At 38.8% G+C, this 15485-nt stretch overlaps 2 protein-coding genes across 15 annotated transcripts; one reads left to right on the top strand and one right to left on the bottom strand.

Moving 5' to 3' along the window:
- The first annotated feature begins 199 nt into the window (after positions 1–199).
- On the top strand, positions 200–2146 carry LOC103446960 (RGS1-HXK1-interacting protein 1). Its single transcript, XM_008386128.4, has 7 exons — positions 200–570; positions 788–865; positions 997–1049; positions 1149–1285; positions 1380–1444; positions 1608–1666; positions 1786–2146. Exons 1-7 carry the CDS (start codon positions 273–275, stop codon positions 1873–1875), a joined length of 780 nt encoding a protein of 259 aa, XP_008384350.2. The 5' UTR covers positions 200–272; the 3' UTR covers positions 1876–2146.
- On the bottom strand, positions 2119–14903 carry LOC103446959 (nuclear pore complex protein NUP214). 14 transcript variants are annotated; one of them, XM_070808854.1, is made up of 19 exons: positions 14540–14874; positions 14227–14435; positions 13353–13521; positions 12579–12725; positions 12135–12259; positions 11512–11703; positions 11142–11254; positions 10808–10947; positions 10317–10479; positions 9101–10145; positions 8134–8286; positions 7094–7151; positions 6850–6983; positions 6660–6784; positions 5717–6044; positions 4621–4819; positions 3778–4512; positions 2563–3660; positions 2119–2457 (listed from the first exon to the last, which is right to left on the bottom strand). In XM_070808854.1, exons 1-19 carry the CDS (start codon positions 14739–14741, stop codon positions 2345–2347), a joined length of 5448 nt encoding a protein of 1815 aa, XP_070664955.1. In that variant the 5' UTR covers positions 14742–14874; the 3' UTR covers positions 2119–2344. The 14 variants fall into 14 exon arrangements, with proteins under 14 accessions (XP_070664955.1, XP_070664957.1, XP_070664965.1 ...); XM_070808856.1 differs by having other exon boundaries at positions 2566–3660; XM_070808864.1 differs by having other exon boundaries at positions 2563–4512; positions 11512–11708; positions 14540–14903.
- Between the last annotated feature and the right edge of the window lie 582 nt (positions 14904–15485).

Genomic DNA, 15485 nt, shown 5'->3' with positions numbered 1-15485 from the left:
ACTAAAACTCACTTCTGGCATTCTATTAGTAGAGATTTTGGTTTTCAAATGAAGGTTGTTATGTTGACTTGAAATGTGCACTAATTCTTTGAATCCGGTGAAAATAGGTTGATTGGTAAGTTGGGCTTGGCCCATATGCGTCGTCGTGAATGACGAGAGGAGTGCGAATGTAAGCCCAAAGCAAAAGCCGAAATGCCTCTTATTCGACAAAGGCGCAAAGCACAGCAAATTTACACAAGTTGAGAAAAGCATTTAGAAAAGCAAGAAGGAAAATGGCGGAGACGTTGCCGACGCTGTCACCGTCGGAGCAAGGGGAGCAGGTGAATATGAATGTTGATAATGACCAGAAAGATAGCCAACAGGGGGCGGGAGCATCAGCATCTTCCAATTCCAATGCCAACATGGCATTGGCAGCAACGATGGCGGAGGATCTGCAGCGTACGGTGATGGAATCCACGGACTCCGCCGTCCGCTCAGCTCGGTATATCCAACATCACTTGCCCCAGTATATCGGCAAAGCCGTCGACAATTACAGGATCTACGAGCATGCTTTCTTCACCAAGATCAAAGGTATGCTCAAAATTCATACATTCACTCTTTCGTTTCTTATTTAATTTATCAGATTATTCTTACCTCAGAGCCTAAATGCTAATGAATTATTCAGGAATCGTGAATTTGGTTGAATTGAATTATAAATAGGTACCCAAAATTGATCATCAATCATTTCATATTTTGATGTATTGATGTGAGTGTGTATATTTTGTATTTTGTAATTGAATCATTGCAGAAGGGTTGACGAGTGCAATAGAAAACCCAGCACCAACGCTTGGAATTGGTCTCACTGCCGCCTTCCTTGTTTTGCCAGGTCCTCCTTTACTTTGCTGAGATAGTGACATGTCATGGTTTTTGTCAGATAAACCCTACAATTTGGGTATTCAACTTGGGATTTCCAATTTTCTATTTGCACTCCGACTAACTAACAAGACAACTGTGCAGGTCCAAGAAGGTTCCTCTTTCGCCAGACATTTCGTCGACTTCAGAGCGAGGAGGTCTGTATATACCATAAACCCTTTCAAACTCAGAATCTCCAAACCTTTACCTCTAGTTTCCGTATCTTCCGATATTAATTACAACTAATATATGTGCAGGCACAATTTCTTAGCGCTGAAAAGAGTGTAAAGGAGTTGAACCTTTCAGTTGATTTGATGAAGAAGGAGAGCAAGAAACTTCTTGAAAGGGCACTTCTTGCTGAAAAGGATATGACATATGGCCATACTGATCTCATGTACCCTCTCTCATTCAACTAGTCTTGGCTTCTCTTATAGATGTTTTCGTTGGCTGTCTGTCGGTGTCCTGATTAATCCAAGTAATTTATGCAGGGATGTCGGAAGACAAATCCAACACCTATGTAAATCTGCTCATAAGGTTGAATCTCAAGCTTCAGGTTTGTGGTCATGAATTCTTCCCTATTTCATTTTGTTATAGCTATATGGTTATATGAAAGACTTTAAAATTTAAACTGGTTTTGCGGGTTCTTACGTTTCACTTGAGCCTTGGATGTCATTACACTAGAATCATGCCCTCATTTGTATTACGTTTTTGTGTAGATTTAATGGATGGGCTGCGAGAAATTCCTAATAGGGAGGCTTTGAAGCTTAGAGCAGAGGCAAGTTCAAACAAAATATCTCCTTAAGTAGCTCTTTTCTTTGTGTTTTTTTTCCTTGCGCATTTGTTTGTATGTTTACATAAGATTGCCCTTCTGTCTTTTTGTTTCATGTTTATTAGGTTGCATCAATGACATCGATCTTGAAACGTCAGAGGTCTGTGCTGGACAAACACATAATGAAGATTTCAGAATTAGGACTCCCAGTGTGACCACTACCAGAGACTGAAAGGCTATTTATCCGGGAACTTTGATATCTGATTCTGAGATAGAGGGTGCAATATGCGCCCCCTTTTGTTTCGTCGACTCTATTGGCATACAACCAGCACTACTATTTTGTAATCTCGCAACCGGTAATCCTGTTTTGTAAGAGTGCACCCGTGCAATTCTGTTTTGTAATAAAAAGGTTGTAATTCCAGCAGGGGCCATCAATTTTCCCTTCGCTTGCATCAACATTTGTGAATAGCCGAGTTACCTGTGATATCTCTGATGTTCTATTTCAATTACAAATAACTACGGTGATGAGAGAGAACAAAAAACTACACGAGAGGAAGGAGAAGAATGTGTAATCTAGCTTTCTTTTGTAGTATACAAACTAAAAAAAGCTTTCAAGTGGTTTCAGTATGTTCAATTGGCCATTGCATTATAATGGATTGCTCAAAATCTGGAAAGAGACAATGGTTACTTCCTCATCTGTGTGAACAACTCCGGTGGCTTTCCCGTTCCTCCTACACCACCAAAAGCAGAGAAACTGCCAGATCCTTGTTGGCCACCAAATGCCCCAAATCCACCACCTGAACATATTTCCAAAATACATGTTTGCTAAATATCTTTATTAAAAAAAGAAAAGAATACAACATCCGAAAAAAATGAAAAAAAAATTGAGAAGTAAAACAGACCACCTGAAGCTGCACCACCAAAGCCCCCTCCACCGAAAGCTGCACCAGCAAATCCCACGCCGCCTGAAACTGCACCCGAAAATCCACCACCGCCCGAAGCTGCAGCAGCAAAACCACTACCACCTGAAGCCGCAACAGCAGAACCACCGCCACCTGAAGCCAAACTAGCAAATCCACCACCACCAGAAGCAGCACCAGCAAACCCTCCGGTAGCAGCACTTGTGAAGCTACCGGTGGGAGTAATGCCAGCAATGCCACCACCAAAACCACCGGGTGATCCAAAACCAGTACCTGGTAGACTAGTACCAATCTGTCTTGACTGTCCAAAAGCACCAAGAACTGACCCTAATGCTTGCTGCCCTGGTCCAACCTGTGCTGGCTGGCCAAACCCACTCGGAATGGGAGCTTGGGCAGTAGTACTGGTGCCAAAGCCACCAGCAAATGCACCTGAATTTGCTGGCTGAGATGATTGGGAAGGCTGTAGAGATTGGAAGTTAAAGGAGGCAGGCTGAAATAACTCTCCACTAGCAACAGGCCTGGAGAAAGGAGAAGTCGCATTTGTTTGTGCATTTTGTGCATTGCCAAATGATCCACCAAATGGATTGGGTTTAGGACCAGAGCCAAGCCCAAACCCACCAAGGCTTCCCAAACTAAGTTCACTTACTCTACTTGCGTCCGGAGTCTCCTCATCCATGTCATCCTCCTCTGCATTTTGTAAATCCAAGCCATCAATCCCACCAGTAACACTCCCTGACGTTGTAGGTAGATTTGGAAATGGAGAATGCCCAGCAGATGGCTGATCTTGTTGATCATTGACTGTTACATTCTGTTTAGGGCCTGCAGTTTCGTTCATCCCGGTCTGGCTCCCAGATGCCTCTACTGCTGCAGGACTAGCCTTGATAAGACTCGGATCGTCTCCAGTTGACAGTCCTGTTGAAGTCTCAATTGAGGGTGGAGATGACACTGAAGGTTTAAGCTCCAAATTACCTTCAACCGTGGAAGGCCCAAATTCCATGCGTGGTGATGTAGTATTAGCATTCATGTCTGGTTTTGAAGGTGGTTGGATCTCTGTCTTTGGAGATTCTGATGTTGAACTCACTAAAGGTGAAGGGGTAGATGAAGACACCAGTGAATTTGAAACGTTAAAAGAGAGAGAACTAGAAGAAGAAACAAATGGGGAGAAAAAAGATGATGAGGATGTTGATACAGGTTTACCAGGTTTGCTTTCATCTGCAGCAGTGACAGAACTAGCCAATGATTTGTTTAAGGGCATCGCTGAGGAAAAGGTTGGTGCAACTGATTGCGGAATTGATGACGAAGATAGAGGAGCCGATGATGAACTAATTATTGGAGATGAGGGTGCAGAAACTGACATTAAGAATGTGGTAGGTGGTGGCATTTTAACAGTCTGGCTTTTATTTGTTGCAGCATCGGTCTGGGCAAACTTTCCAGGCTCGCTAGGAATCACAGGAACAGAAAATGAGGGAGAAAATGGAAAGTCATGTTTTTTCCCAGCTTCAGTAGATGCCATTCTTGTGGTTAAAGGCCCATCCTTCACACTTTCTTTTGGTGGAAGTGCAGTATCTTTAGCATATGCATTTAGCATATCATTCTGTCTCTTCTGCAAAGATGGTGTCTGTGTAGATACCTTAGAAAATGATGGTTTCTGAGTAGTGTCTGATGGTAAGACAGGCTTTTCCTTCATAGGAACTGAATCATACTTCCCAATATATGCCATGCCATCGCCAGATCTTTCAGCTGTCATGCTAGTTTCCCTTGTAAAATTTTGCCTGGCTGCAGGGAATACTTGGGATGTTGCTAACATTTTGTGTTCTTGCGTAAGAGACTTCAGCCCAGTAGGTTGGAATGGTCCCGGAAGATCACTAGCCCAAACAAATGGCGTTGCTGAGCTCTCAAAAGCCTGTTTCGGTTGTGTACCCTGAATACCTGCTGAAAATACATTTACATGCAACAACAATCAGCGGGTGTTTCTCACCATGAACAAAGATAAGAAAAAAAACCAGAAAACTTTCTGGTTTGCGTTTTTTCATGGCTCACATTTGTTTACGGATGGATGCAAGAAGGATGTAGGGCTTGTGTGGTCCCTTGGGCGAGTAACTGCTGATCCCTCCAGCAGGCAAGGACTTAACTGTTGCTTATCAATGGGAAATGATGATCTATTAATGCTTTCCTTGCCACTCTCTTTCAAAAGCAACCTTTTCACAGTTGCTTTTGTAGGCTCATAACTTTCCCAGCTCTTGATCAGGACAACAAAAATAAAACGCACACGTGAGTCTTGCAATTTTTGTATTTCTTGACAAGAAACAAAAATTTATTGTAAAAGAAAGAAATGTTCCAAGAACAATGGACAAAAAGTGCATCAAATGACTTGTAGAGCATCAAACAAAAATAATCAAGTCAAAAGTCTCCCAATCAAGAGGAACTAATATCCATATATATATATAAAGGGAGAAGAGGAGTTTACTGAAACTTTCAAAATACCAACAAATACTAGTAGTTAAAAATTGCGAAGGAGAAAAAATATAATATAATGAAGGTGCCTTGAGTAAAATTAAATAATTCAAGAAGGTGAAGAAAAATGTGGAAGAAATGACTGCAACAGTTCTTATTATAAACAAGAAAAATCTCATCATAATTCATAACACAAGGAAACCCTAAGCCGCCATAAACCACAAATTTGAATTGATGAGTGAAGTAAGAATAAACCTGAGAGATTTATTTTCAAGTACGTGGAAATTAACATTTAACTTAATTCCGAGACTCACCTATTAGATTGGACTGCACACTTACTCATAGAGATCGAACTTTCATCCATTAAATGAACATACAATTTACAAGCTGGCAGATAAGACAGACTATAATACACGACAAGGAGAAGAGAGAGAGAGAGAGCAGAAAAACTCTTGCATAACAATGATACATACATACATACATACATATAAATTTGTTAATATAAAAAACCTTCATGTGCCAAATTACTGAATGAGCCAAGTCCATGGAAGATTGGCATAAATTTGACAAACATTAAACTAAGCACACAAAAATGAGTTGTCCTCCTGCAGTTGAGCGTTGGTCACGATGGATACCAAGTTACAAGCACAAAATATAACACATAGGAGTTCAGAGGCCATACCCTATCCAGTGAGTCTCTCCTCCTCCTTGCAGTTTCTGGTTCATAATTTTTTATGGCATTAACATTTCTCCTGGGCTGATCTTTAGAAGCAGCAGAACCAAAAGAAAATGATAGTTTTTCATTTGGAGTACGTGAAGGGGAACTGAAGGAGGCATCATAGGGAATCCCTATTGTTTCAAACAACTCTTTTTTTACATTCTGCTTCTTTACAGAAGGTGACTCTATCTTCAGTGCTGCCATTTGTTTTGAAAGGCACTCAGAAAGTTGATCAGCGGCGGCTAATTGTGACGTCATTGTGCTATGTAAACTATGCAAGGACTGAATGTGTCTGCACGGAAATACCTCAGCACAGTTAGGAAATCTGAATGTCCAGCTTTCAAAGAACTAAAACAAAATCATTACTCAGGCTTTTAGCATCTCAGCTTCCAAGCATGGAAGCATACAATGTATTGGAATATTGTAAGGAAAGCCCTGAATTGGCATGAAGATATTACATAAGATTAGGGATGGAAACAAGCTAGTAGGTTTAGATGCTTTTGTGAACAAGATATCTATGTTTTTAAAGTCGTAAGAATATAATCCTGAATATACTTCTAAATAGTTGAAAGTAAAGGAGCTGAGCTTTCAAGTTGTTAGTTATAAACCAAGCAGGCCGAGCCTGCACAGTACAGAGCTTTGACACAGCTTGTTTGTACCCAGAGCATTGATGGTACTTATAAAGCTATAAATGAGATAAACACCTGCTTATTCATTTATTCAATTGACATCTTTCCAGCTTTCTTAGAATTTAGGTTTTCCTTTTGACATTTTCACCTTGTATATCATATTGTGCCTTCGATTTTATCTATTCATCTAATTTACATTCAATAAAAAGAATAAGGAAATTGTGGAATGACTTTAATCTCTTATTTTTACATACGCTAAGAAAGTACGTTCAATGTACCTTGGGGGCCCAAATCGACTCTGCAAGGCTCTTCCACCAGCACGAGCTCCAGCATTTTCACCAAATTTATTGAGTTCAAGGCCATTAAAATGCCTTTCTAACTGAATTAATTGGTCAGTCAAATCCTGAAAGAGAAAAAAGTATGTAAGAACTATCTTATATCAAGGTGACAAATCAAACATTGAACTACCTGGTTCATTTTTAAAATATGCCGCCGCTTAAGCTCAAGTTCTGAACTCAATTTCTGGCAATTCCAGAAGTCCCAGTATCGTCTATCAGAAGCTTGCTTCACAATGCCCTCCATGTATATTTTCCTTGCCAATACTGAACCGATTGGACAATCATCAGTTCAATATAAGAATGATATACACTTTCCTCCACGTGTAAATCTGAAAAATTCTCCACCCAAAATGAATAATTTTTACTACAAGTACCTTGTACGGTTGTGTCAAGCAGATGTTGTATTTCTCGAAGTCGTTCATCCATAATGCTCTGTAAAGTACAAAGGCAACTGAGTTTCAAACATTAATAACACACAATAATCAAATAGAAAATCATGTAGTACCACCAAATAACAAACATCCACAATCCTATTAAAATAACACACAACCATTTAAGAACTCAGATTGTGGGATTTTCTCTAACTACCAAGTGCTGAAAACTTTTTCAATGCACAGTAAATAGCATATTTTGAGACTGATAAAAAGTCTAAGCATGCGTCCCCGCAAGTTCCACCTGAGAGCTCGAACACTTATGTCAACAATACCATCCTAAACCCCCATAACTTCTTACTGTTTTTCCCTTTTTGCATAGGTAGCATACTAGGTATAAAATATGGACAGGAAACTATAATGACAGGCAAGTATTTGCTTTTTCTGGACGATGATTGAATACACTTGAAACAACCTGTTATAGAAGTGCACTCTTTCTGATAAAAAGCAATTGGGAGATTTTATTTACTATAGAGAAATCAGCATTGCTAACTTCTCATAATTTGCACAAGAAAGGACGAAGTTTTTGTTTCACAAAACAGAAGAGTACAGTGCAGCATCAGTTAGATTATTAGGTTCAGTTTGGTCATCCAATTAAATTTGTTGTACTATGGTTTGGCCTCACTATTTGGGCCTCTTGTTTAGCCCACAAGCTATGTATAGGAGAGGGAACCCTAGTACTATAAAAGGGATCCCTCACCCACATTTTAGAGAGAGCTCTAATTCTTAGCCACCTTACTATTTCAAAGGCAACAAGCCTCTTGTACAATATAACTCACATTTACATAGTGGCAACGGATATACACCAATGTGAACGTAGCCCCACCTCAGGTGAACCACGATATATCTGCTGTATTCTTGTGTTTGTGTGCTTTTACGGTCGGATCTAAGTTGGTCCAATATCAACCCCATTTTGGGCATCAACAAAATTATTAGATTTGCTAGCCCCTAAACTTGGCCTGAGTGGCAGTAGGAAATATCACCTTCCACAGTCGGCATCTGTCAGACAGAGTCTCTATGCCTCTCTCCAATTCTTCAACTGACCCTTTCTGATTAACGGTGCAGGCATCCCTGAAACCACCTGCTCCCTCTATAGATTGCAGAAGCATATCCAACTCCTTGGTCATCTCTTTGATCTGGACGAAAAAGAAAAAACAACTAAGAACTCTGAAAATTGACAAGTTCAGTCTCAAGAACATTCCTCCAGTAGCGAATAGGGAAGCAAAATGAATCTGTGTGTATGTATAAAATCAATAATAACCAAAAGAAAGCATACAGAAAAATAGACAGACTATAGTTTTTTACACAGGACAACGACAACAACAACAACAACAAAGCCTTATCCCACTAAGTGGGGTTGGCTACATGAATCCTAGAACACCACTACTCGGTTTTGTGCCATGTTTTCCGTTAGATCCAAGTAGTCCAAGTCTTTTCTTAGAGTCTCTTTCCAAGTCTTCCTCTACCCCTTTTGGCCCTGAGCCTCTGTCTCATAATCACATCTTCTAACCAAAGCTTTTTTTACACAGGAAACAACATAATAAAAATAATGACAAAAAAGCAGAAGAACAAACAGTCTACCTAGGGAAAGCCTTCTACAAACACAACAACAACTAGAGTACCAATGAATAACACTAAAGGGACATCCTTAAACTGCTCATACATAGACATCCAAAAGAAAACAAGAAACCTAATCCTGTCCCAAACAAAAGTGATTTCCCTATCATCAAAAGTAATGTAAACAAAAAAACAGGTACATTGCAAACAATAGGGTAAAAACTGTGAATGGTGCGAGCAGGCAATAGTTTAATTTGAAGTTGAAATATGTTAGCATTTAAACAATAATGGATAAGACAACTTGGAGTTCACCATAAACATTCTATCCTAACGTGGAATAAAGAGGTGTGCAGCAATGCATTCCAAAAGGAAATCCATAGACAGGTATATTACATTGCCAAATTGTTTTGATAAATTTGGTTCGGAGTTTGGCATCCTTGACTGGTTGGGAGAATTCGCAAAGGAAAAACTTCCATGTGATAAGGTTTGGGAGCTTGAAATGGAAGGCACTGACACAATATTTCCAGTCGCCGCTGATGGTCTCCATTTGCCAATCTCCCCAAGCCTATCAGAAGAGTTGACTGAAGTAGGTTTACCAGAGACATCCTTGAAATTAATAGGTTTTCCAAAATGTTTCCCATGAGCACCTGAAGCAGCAACAGTTTGGCTAGCATTTCCAGACCTGCTGCCTTGAATAGAAGTTGAAGTTATGAGTGGTGATTTCACGTCAGTGTCCTTTGAAGATACGATTTTTCCACCAAACCGTGACTGAGATGAAACACTTTGGAAACCCGCTGACTCAATTTTTCCAGGAGATTCTGTCCCCATCCCAAAATTATTACGTGTATCATTTGAATTTGATTTTATAGCAGCATCAGCAGCAATGTTACCACCAAAAGAGACACTGCCAGTTCCTCGTCCTTCAATATTTTTAGCCTCCGTCTTGCTAAAGTCCCTGAACACATAACTAGGCCCTTCTTGAAGAGAAGCGTTGGTAGATGCTTGCTCAGTATTTCTGTTTCCCAGTCCAGGAAGCTGTATTTGGTTTCCATCTACGTCTTCGTGTAGCTTTGGGACAATAACTTCTTGTTTCCCTTCAGCTTTAAATGATTGAGTGTTTTTCAGGGGCTCCACTTCCTTGTAACTAGTAATTTCTTTATTGAGTATTTGAGTAAGAAGTCCAGGCATCACTGTCTCATTCGCGTTAAGAGATTTCAAGTCATCTTTCACATGGACATCAAGACCTACTTTTCTGTCAAGTTCTTTTCTGCTCTCATTAACCAATGGAACATCCATAGAAGCCTTTTCAAATTGTTCCTTCCCCAGCTGGAAAGAAGGTTTAGTTGATTCACTTTCTACAGGTACCAATGCAGTGGAATCCTCCTCACCATCAGAAAGGGAGGAAACAACAGCAGGTGAGGCTGTAATGCGGCTGACACTACAGAAAACTCATCAATTGTTAAGATAGATAGCTATAAGATAGGTTTCACGAAAATAATCCTTACACTGCAGCACGACTAAAGATAAAACTTAAATAGCTATACCACACAAACAAAAAACCATTTAATGCTTATAAAATGGTTGGAAAATTAGGACAGCAGGAAAGTACCTGGCAACATGAAACATAATCAGTTTTCCCTCTAGCGTAAGACACATCAGAACACAAAATGGTGAGAGTTCTTTGTGTTCCTCTCCAAACCGTACACTAATCTTTTTACTTATTGAAACTTTATCTACTGAGAGCCCCAGAATCAAATTATCATCACCATTATCTGAAACAAGGGACACAAGCAAACACAAATTAATTCAATCCAACTTACAACCAACAAAAGATAACATGTGAGACAAGGTAAATGAATAAACTATTTATCCATACATGGCAAACCACTTATAGGTTTGAAAATCCATACAAATTTCAGCCATTAAAACGTTACACTGTAAGTGAGAATCAATAAGGATGAGACAGGTCTAAAAGAAACCACAACAATATGCTGAGAAAGCACAATGAACTGAGCAATGACACTATTATACTAAACATTAAGAAAAAGATTCAATCAGCTCAACCATTAGAAGTTAAGTCTAGATAGCAAAATTAAACACCTTGAAGCTCAATCCTTGGTAGCAAACTATCTTGGAAAATATCAACAACTACAACTTCATTCTTCTCCTCTCCTAGCGACCAACTGAGATACACAATATGCTCGTCCACATTCTTCCTGTTAGCGACAATTGCAAGTTCACTGAAAATTACCAAAAGAATAAGTTAGTTATCACCATTTAGGAAATATAAAAGTTTAGTAGATAATAGAAAAGATGCAAAAGACAATCATACAAAGTTATAGAACCACATGCACTTATCAAGAAAGTTGAGAGCAGCGGCCTAAATTCTATAAAATCAATTCTCAAAATGGGTGATATAAATTAAAATGCATACCATTGCTCCAGATAGCTCAATAACAAGTATGGTCCACTTGCAGAGGGCAGAATGTCATCAATGACATTTGAAAACAAATCATAGAAAGATATCACAACTGGCTTGCAAGAATCCTACAAAGAACTCAAAAAGTTAGTGTACACTTACTTTCAAAAAAGAGGCCAAGGCATGAACCAAATTGGTTTTTAAGAAGAAACAAATTTTTATTGCAAAGAAACAATAAAATACAAGAGTGGGCAAGACGTCTGCAAAGCACACACAAAAACAGGGTAAATAGCAACATCACCCTGCCACTTAGAAACTACAAAAACGTCACGAAACTAACTAATATCAGCATTCCAATTATGCCACATTTCTGAAAAGGAAAGACCTCTAAATTATGAAATAACTGATGCCCATAGAGATGACCATAACCGAACTTTATCCCATAGATCTTCCCTTCTACTGACTGCGTAGTCCTCAAAATCAGCCTGTTTCTTTCCATCCAAATGGCCCAGAACATGGCTGAAACCATACCACCTCGTAAGACCTTGGCCTTCTTCCCCTTTCCTGGTAATTTATGCTTTTCTACCATAAAAGAATAACAATCCCTCGGTAAAAACCAGCTTGTACCAATCTCCTTAAACAACTTCAACCATATATTTAAATCCTATTCGGCATAGGTTTAAAAAAAAAAAATATATATATATATATATATATATATATATATATATATATATATATTTATGAGTTTTAATATTTTAAAATTAACTTACATTATCAATTACTCAATTTCATTTAGTTTAATAGTGGCCTTTAGCCGTAATCTATTGCACAACTATGTATAACCGGTGGGCCGTCAAGTTTTCCCCAACAGGTCCAATCCGGCAACTTTAGTTACCCATAGGGCCAGCCAAGCCAATCCTCAAAAGTGAGGGGATATATTCCATACAAGTATTGTATAAGAATAGATAAAAAATTGTTGAAGATAAAATACATAAACAAATTACTTACATCAGTAAATTTGCCATCCTTGACTTTTATTACTTGAACAAGGTAACCTTTTTCATTGCCCTGAGCAGTCAGTTGAAAGCATCCTAGAATGATGCTATCATGGCGTACCCACCTGATAGAATCCACTGATGATCAAGGAAACACTTTAGTTTAAGAGGTTGATAATGATCGATCTTTTAAATGTAATATAATAGCCTTTCTTCAAGAAAAGAGAAATCAAAATCAGGTCCAGATATAAAACATTACAGAGAACTAATAGCATGCAGGTGGAAGGCTTTAAAGAATATTATCTATTAAACGTACTTGTGCAATGGTAATATATACAACCTAGCTGATATATCAGTGAAGACAATACTTGTTTAAAAATAATAATTTAAGAACAGTGAAATAATACTGAACCAAATGAAAAATAATACTGAAATGTAACAGTGAAAAGCAACATACCTTTTACAATGCAGTTTTCATCAGAATCTTCATCCCAGGGTTTGAACGAAATTAACATAGATGACCTCTCCTCAAAGTTAGATGATAGAATGCTGATATTATCCTTTCTTGCCACGACAATTAAGTTTCCTTTAGAACTCCATCCAACTTTGACAAAACACAGGTCAAAACAAGCATTAGTTGCACCTATGTAAAAGAGTAGGAAATTATTGCGTAGCTCTGGAATGCATTTCTCATATTGTTGCAGATACCCATAAACAAAACATGATTAAACTGAAACTATTCCTCAAACAAGGCAACACGTAGATGATAAGAAATAAAAGGATTTGCTCAAATAATTATTTCCAATACATAAACAGGTTCTCTTGATACTAAATGACACTAGCGTTTACTTGAAACCTTGAGCCTGCACAGCTACCTTACATCATTTCTATACATCACAATTACAATTTTTCTGTTTCAGTCATAATGGCTGCAAGTTATAAATATTTGTGATAAGTGAAGTTTACTGGAGTGGGAAAAAGAACTGTTTATGCACATGCACATGCAGTCATGCACACATATGAACTCACAATATGTGCGCAGTTGTGTGTGCGTGTGTGTAAACTGTAAATACAAATTTGTCATGTACCATATTAAGACAATGCAGTAAATATATAATGAACTCCACGGCAAGTATGCAGGATGATCCTGTTCATGACATGCATATGGACACTCGTGTAATCAACAAGATGTGCCTCACAGATTGCATCAGAGAAGTGAAAAAAGAAATACCAGCATCAACATTGTCCATTACATCTTCCATAAGGCCACCAACCGATCCATGAGATAACTTCCCAAGATCCGAAAGGACCACATAAAGGTTTTCAGGTTTCCTTGTCCACTGCATATCCTTGATAGAGTTGGATTCATTGAGTGAACAAGATAATGATGGTTTGAGACCCTGCATAAAAATGGAAGAAACCAAACACGGAATAAACAAAAACTGTATTTGTGGTAAAAGCAGATGTTCAAGAAATGTTACAAATCATAAGGAAAATCCCAGGACCTACCCCAATCTCATTCAAAACATATAAGAAATAACACCCCAGCCAAGGCCCAAGGGTTAGAAGAAAAAAAACAGAAGATAAAACATTAAGGATTATACTAGAAAAGATTAGGTTCAATTCAAATGGCCTCTGATGGAAGTTACTGAAATGGCTAGTGAACCTTAAGAACTAAACAGTTTGAAAGTGTGCTCGCTTAAACCACACGACAATGAAATACGCTGACAGGTGGGAAAACTTAGTATGTTAGTGTAAATATATAACAAGTACGATCAGAGCCGTGAAAATCAAACGCACATGGTTCAAAAGTGCGAGGCTGAAGTTGGAAAAAGAATGAACATGACACACACAAAATTGAAGTGATGCTGGTTTACCCAAAATGAATAAAAAATTGATGTAATACTTTGCTTCTTCCTAACAATTCCATATTCTAATTCTTCTAATCTAAGATGGAATTCGAAGGGAGGCGATGCTCTTTGATGTGATACTAATTAATAGATACAAGAACAACAGAATTGCAGAGCCCAAGTTAGCATCGAAAATCCACAGAAATAGAGCAATAACATACATAATGGAGATGAAGTGAAAGCGAGCAAAAGCACCTTATGGAGAAGTGATTCGACAGAGAAGAAGTGAATGTCTGCATCTACGGTAGCTGCGAGAGTAGAGCCGTCGGTAGAGAGTGCGAGAATGTGTATGTTGGGAAGGGGAACATCCACAATACTCAGTTCCTGTACAGAAGAATAGCTTCCCTTTTCCTCCATCTCGGCGGCCGAAGCCATAATATCTTTGGTCCTCGCAACGCAAAACCCTGACAAGTAACAACAACAATTACAGTTGATTTATATGTTTGTTTGGTCGAAATCAGAAAGCAATCAATCAATTCGGAGTTAGGAATCGAATCGAGAAGCTAACCAGAGGAATGGGCGACGAAGACGAGGCCGTGTTTCTCGGAGACGGCGAGGGGCCGGGAGGGGCTGCCTCGGGGATCGAAACTGGAATCATGAGGCGTGATTGGGAGGGGGTCGCCGATCCTTTTGAAAATGTAGTCGGCCGACTCCACATGCTCTCCTTCAACTTCTTCTTCCACTCGAGTCACTTTCCCACTATCTGTCATTCTTTCTCTTCTTCTGGATGGAACCCTGATGAGTTTGGGCGGGAACACTGACCGCCTCACCTTTTGCCCTAATGCAAATGAAATGCGTGTAGAAATTATACTCTTCTAAAAGCCCGTGGATGACTACTGTTCATTAACGGTGCGTCGCCGGTTTTGTCCCTCATTTTATTCATGGTTTTTGGGGTTTTAGTGGATTGTACAGTGACGTGAAGTGACTGTCTTGCCCTTGATCATGTGGTGGTGCGCGTCCACTTTTTCTTTTCCTCTTCTTTTTTCCACTTTTTCTTTTCCTCTTCTTTTTTCCACTTTTTCTTCCACCTTTTCTTCTGGGTAAATTACATTGTATCCCTTATATTATATTTAGGATCAATTGCAACATCATACAACATTTTTAAAAAATTTCAATTTTTTATATTTACTTATTATTTTATTTTAATCTCGTACCTACGTTAGAAAATTTGTTAGGTAAACCATTAAGTGATAACATAGCAAATATGGGATCCACATTTGTACTGACGTGTCAACGAATTTTATGCCACATGGCATAAAAAATAATTTATGTATTTAAAAATATAATAATTTACCCTAAAATAATTAATTAAAAAAAGTATTAAAAAAAAAATAAAACCTAAAACCCATGTCTTCCCCGACCCACTTCTCCCTCTCCTTCACTCTCTTCACCTTCCCTCCCTTCTCTCTCCCCAAATCAACACCACCCCCTCCCCATCACCACCACAGAGCTCT

Source organism: Malus domestica, chromosome 11 (assembly GCF_042453785.1).
Source record: "Malus domestica chromosome 11, GDT2T_hap1".
In the NCBI taxonomy this organism is placed as follows: Eukaryota; Viridiplantae; Streptophyta; class Magnoliopsida; order Rosales; family Rosaceae; genus Malus; species Malus domestica.
Note: the sequence above shows the minus strand (reverse complement) of the source record. Positions and strands in the feature narration are given on the sequence as shown.